The sequence below is a fragment of the Sinocyclocheilus anshuiensis genome, unplaced genomic scaffold, assembly GCF_001515605.1.
Source record: "Sinocyclocheilus anshuiensis isolate Anshui unplaced genomic scaffold, SAMN03320099.WGS_v1.1 scaffold766, whole genome shotgun sequence".
NCBI classification, from domain to species: domain Eukaryota; kingdom Metazoa; phylum Chordata; class Actinopteri; order Cypriniformes; family Cyprinidae; genus Sinocyclocheilus; species Sinocyclocheilus anshuiensis.
The window spans coordinates 100,877-106,270 of NW_015546060.1; the positions used below are offsets into that span (position 1 = coordinate 100,877).

General features: G+C 38.1%; 1 protein-coding gene across 1 annotated transcript in view; it reads right to left on the bottom strand.

Annotated features, from left to right (window-relative positions):
- LOC107699392 (single-stranded DNA-binding protein 3-like) overlaps positions 1-2,219 on the bottom strand; it is a 70,509-nt gene extending 68,290 nt beyond the window's left edge. Inside the window, exon 1 of the mRNA XM_016500629.1 lies at positions 1,942-2,219. Within this exon, the coding sequence (XP_016356115.1) occupies positions 1,942-1,997 (56 nt within the window). The 5' untranslated portion in view covers positions 1,998-2,219. The remainder of the gene's footprint in view (positions 1-1,941) is intronic.
- Between the last annotated feature and the right edge of the window lie 3,175 nt (positions 2,220-5,394).

The following is a 5,394-nucleotide window of genomic DNA, read 5'->3' on the forward strand; positions in this document are numbered from 1 at the left end:
CATAAGAACAACGTCCTGTTTCTGTGTGCATGCATGATCCCCTTTATATGTGGCTGAAAACACCTCTATGAAGGAGGCTGAGCCATCTGGATGAAATCAAAACCATGCATTTCAGACCTACTCGCTGCCTCTTAGACACACCAATAAACTCAGGGAAGCCAGAGAAGTGCTCAAGATGTTGGGGGAAAACAGGAGATGAAGACCTAGATCAGAATCCTTTTTCATTAATTTCCACCTAAAAAAAAAAACACTGTGCAATTTCTTGTGGCATTCCAACTGATTCACGGAATTAGATCGAATCTGTGGACGCTAATCTCTGATTAACCTGAGCTTTGAGATCTGTTCAGATTCAGAACTAATCAAAGTCAACAATGCTGCAATAAACTTGACATTACTGATTCATAGAGTCCTCCCAAGTTCACTTTTTCAAGTGGTTCCTCCAAGCAAACTTGCCAAGGACGCCAATGAATGAGGTCTAAACTTGGTTATTGCATCCTAAATCAGCTGCTTAATGTTAATGACACCTTTGCTTGACTAGTGCCGACAAATTTATTAACCTCCAACAACAGAAAAAAGCCTGTGTGGTCACAACATGTCATCTCTGAATACAACACGTGAAACGGTAACCTGCGGTGTTAATGCGGTGCCCGTGGCACCAACACTTGAGGAGCCGTCTACATCCTTGCACAACCTGTGTTCGAGGATGTTCACTAGCATAAGAGTCGAAATGACCATTTCAGACCATTAATGGAAAGTTTCTTGGAAAAACACCTTGTTTGTACACAAACTGTTGCAGACCCCTGGTACGAGGCAAACTTCTGGGAAGCTTTTTACACAAAAACTACTGCATAACACTGAAATGAATAGTTTCAAAGTGGCAATCAACATCTGAACGACAAAATAACTCTAACCAAGTCTGAGACAATTACACTTTCTTCCAGAACTTCCATACAAAAACGGTCTTGGAAGCAATTTCTCTTAGATGCTGATATCCTATACATCATATTCACAATCTCCTCATGCAGTTTAATTATGACCACCAATATTTCCTTGCATTCTTCCTTCCTAAGTGTGTTACATCTCCACAGTCATCTCAGACTCACATACTAAGTGTCCTATCATCGTCTCCAAGTCTGACACAGTAACCTTCGACCACATATGACAGATTTATGAATATTACAGGTCACTTTATTACATTTAAGGGATGTAAGGTTGTTTCTATGGCAACAGCTTGTACACAACAGTGGAAAGATCACATGGTGATGTACTACCATAAAATATTACAGTATGCAGTGTGGAAAAGTCAGCAAAACTTGAAGCAACAAGAGTTTTTTATAAAAACCGTTACTCTGCGCTTCACCAAAAGACAAAATATTAAAATATTCGGGGAATATGTGTCGGAATTACAAAAATAACTTATTTATCAGTTAGCTTTAAAGCCAAAACGTGCAAATACACACGCGATTAGATACAAATAGCATTAAATAAGAAATAAACCAGCGCAAACAAACACGAACGGCGACTAAACACCTCCCCAACTTTTAAAAAACACGTCCGAAAACCGTGAGAAAAAGACTCGGATGCGTTTATCTAGCAATGTAACTCTCACACAACAGATGCACGGCATGTAATGTTGATGCAAAAGACACACAAGCTTTAAAATGAGTGATGCGAGCATGCACCATCACTCAGATTGGATGCACTGGACAGTTCATGTGTTCAGGTGCGCACCCAAACTTGAATAAAATCGAAAATGCACGGGCAACTCAAAGCATTAAAGTGCTACAACCGGCTATAAAGTTAGGAAGACTCCGGGACGATCACTCCAGAGCGCAAGTTCGCACTAAATACACCTTCATACAATAGTACGCACAGTTTTAGAAAGTTGCGAGTCCGTAATAAGCAAAGCGAGACTCTTTAAAGGGCGCGCAATTCACTTACTTTTCTCTCGCTTGACTATCAGAAGGGACGACAGCTCCTTTACCTTTGGCGTACATGCTGGATTCTGTTTTAAGACTTTTACCCCACTCAACACCTGTCAAAGAAAGCAGCCAGGAAAACGGTCTATCTCCATAGCTACCCCCTTTAGTGTTTTCCCTCCCCCCTCGTCCTCTCTCCCTTTTTTTTTTCACATCTCCAACATTGGCCACAAATCAGGCACAGTTTCTATTGGGGGGACTTGAAACAGGTCGCTGGTGATTTTTTTTTCCCTTTCTCGCGCTGTTCCAGGAATGCGCTCTGCCTCCCGCCTCGTCGGGAACGGCGGGGGCCTCTTAAAGGGGAACGCACACTCTTTCAGTGTTTTCTAGGCTCAGGGACTGATATGGAAAAGACGCTAACATTGCCTCGGGCCTTCGTGTATGACTTTGAGGTTTTGAAAGTAAGAATTTACGCGTGTGTTCCGAGATTGGAAATCTGAGGAGTTTTATTGCCACATTTCTTTGTATGTCCAGTCACCTAATTGAAGGTTTGTTTGACAATTTGAGATATAATGCTGTTTTCTGTAGTATTGCTATCTGATATCCATTTTGTTGTTGATTTTGGATTGTGTAGGTGATCTGCAAACTACACACAATATTTAAAGGAACAGGAAACCTTTTTTAAGAGCTGTAGCCAGTGCTGGGAAGTAACTGATTACATGTAATCCGGATTACGTAATCAGATTCCAAAAATTAAGTACTTGCAATTAGATTATGTTATGCTTTAAAAAGCTCATAATCAGAATACAGTTACATTTTTATGGATTACATGATTGCATATGAAGTGTTCCGATGCAAACTGCCGTCTGAAATTTTCTTCTACAATTAGCTTTTTTTCTCAGGCTCCTATATTTATGTTCAGTTATTTCACTTTAATGTTAATGAAAAGAACTATTCATTGCTATTAAAGTGAAACTACTGAACCTACACATAGGAGCCTGAACAAAAGCTAATTTAAAAAGGACATTTCAGACGGCACTTAGAGGTGTTTGCATCTGAACTCTTCATATGCAATCATGTAATCCAACACAGATGAAAATGAGGCTGTGAAGGATAGACTGCAGTCGTTACAACACACTTTATAAAGGTCCTAGATCACATAATTTTCATAACTCACAACTTTTAAAACTGTGTTTTTGTCTGCTGAACGCTTTTTCCGGAAAGACAATTTGTCTGCTGAACAACCAGTATGTTGTTAAATAACAGTACAATCCATCGAAAACACGATTTTTCGTATTTCTGTCCCTCACAGCCTTGTTTTCATTCCTGTAAAAAATTAAATATGGCACTACCTTGATTAAGATCTATTAATCATTGCAAGTTAAAGGAATAGTTCACCCAAAAATCCATATGAATCGAGCGGTTTAATTCAAATATTGTGAAGAGATACAACTGTGTTATATGACAAACAGGTTTAATTTACGCTTTCATTCACATGTTAACAAACATACACAGAGCACAATAAACATCTAAACATGGAAACCCATTTGTGTGTCACAAGCTAGATCAAAACTCATTGGTTGTCGCGCATCATACACATTTGAGTTTCCTTGTTTAAGCAACGTTATGTGCTCTATTTGTGTGTGTCAAGCATTGTTCAAATGTAAATAAAAGCCTAAATTAAATCTGTTTATCATAGAAAGCATCTGTATCTCTAAACAACACTTGAAGCTCAGTTCATATGGATTTGTTTTATGACGCCTTTATGACCTTTTTAGCTCTTCTAAGGTTTGGTTCAGTGGAGTATTTCGTTAACAAAAACTATGACAAAATATGTTTGTTGACAAGCTTTTTTCCCATGACTAAAACGAGACGATGACGAGACAACAATACTGTCAGTTAACGATAATTGTGACAATATCAACATGCAAAATTGTTGACGATAAAAGACGAGACTAAAATGTACAAAAACTATGCAAAAATCTCTTTCTATTTTTGTTGAAAAAAAGGAGACAAAATATTATTGTGGACTGCTGTACGTGCCTCTACTAGGGATGGGAAGATTCCCCGATTCGCTCGGTGCATTGGCATAAAAAGTTAACGATGCGATGCATCGGTTTAAAAAGTGTGTATCGGCTACAAGTCGGCATTTGTATTGTATTGAATCGCATTATGTTGAATCGAATCGAAATCGGATCGCACTGCATCGTAACGGGTGAATCGTATCGCATCACATCTGTAGCTGCTTCATATGCATCGTTTCTAACATATTTGCATCGGTAAAAACTGATTTATTTATATACAATTACTAGATGATGTCATGCAAATATATCCATTTTGCTGTCAGGAGTGGGTGAGGCTTACGCGAGTGAACAAGCGCTGCTGCGCGCAAAACAGACGGCGTGCAATCGAATAGGAGCGCAATAATTCTGAGTAAAATATACATTTTGCTAAAATATTGTTGTTGGACATTAAATGTGACACATGTGGAATTTTAATCCTACATATAAGTGTATTTTTATGATAGCAGTAACTGTAATTCAAATGTAAGCTGGCTAATTTATTATTTATTTTCATTTTAATTCGGTGATTTGAACTTTTAATTTAGTTCTTTTAATGCTTTAAAGAGCAATTTTAGATTGTAATGTTCTAATGTTCTGCTATCTGTACTGCAAAGGTACAGCTGTCATAAAACCAGAGAGCCTTTCTACTTGGCTAGAAACTGTAAAAAAAAAAGTCAAATAATAGCGTTCCTATTGGTCAGTGTTAGAGGAACTCAGCTGTCTGACAGTTAACCTGCTTTAGACCAGGTTAGTTTCCCAGCATACGTTGCCACAGTTGATCTATGTTAAATTTGCTTTATGGAACCAAATAATTTGACAATGAGTCAGACTAACTGAAATAAGCCTGGCTTATTTGGTAAACTTGTTTTATGAAACAGGCCTCGAGGCATTAAAAGTGATCATATTTTTTCAATTGCATCGTATTGTATTGAATCGCATTATGTTGAATCGAATCGAAATCGGATCGCACTGCATCGTAACGGGTGAATCGTATCGCATCACATCTGTAGCTGCTTCATATGCATCGTTTCTAACATATTTGCATCGGTAAAAACTGATTTATTTATATACAATTACTAGATGATGCGCTATACTTTTATTATTTAGAAAGTGTCCAATAATCTGTGATCTATGTATTTGTTTGTCAAGCGCGTTCTCTCATCACCGCTGCTGCGTGCCTATTGGTCAGTGTTAGAGGAACTCAGCTTAGTCTGATAGTTAACTTGCTTTAGACCAGGTTATTTTCCCAGCTTAAGTTGCCACAGTGACTGAAGTTAATCTTAAATTTGCTTTATGGAACCAAATCATTTGACAATGAGTCAGACTAACTGAAATAAGCCTGACTTATTTGGTAAACTTGTTTTATGAAACAGGCCTCGAGGCATTAAAAGTGATCATATTTTCTCCATTGC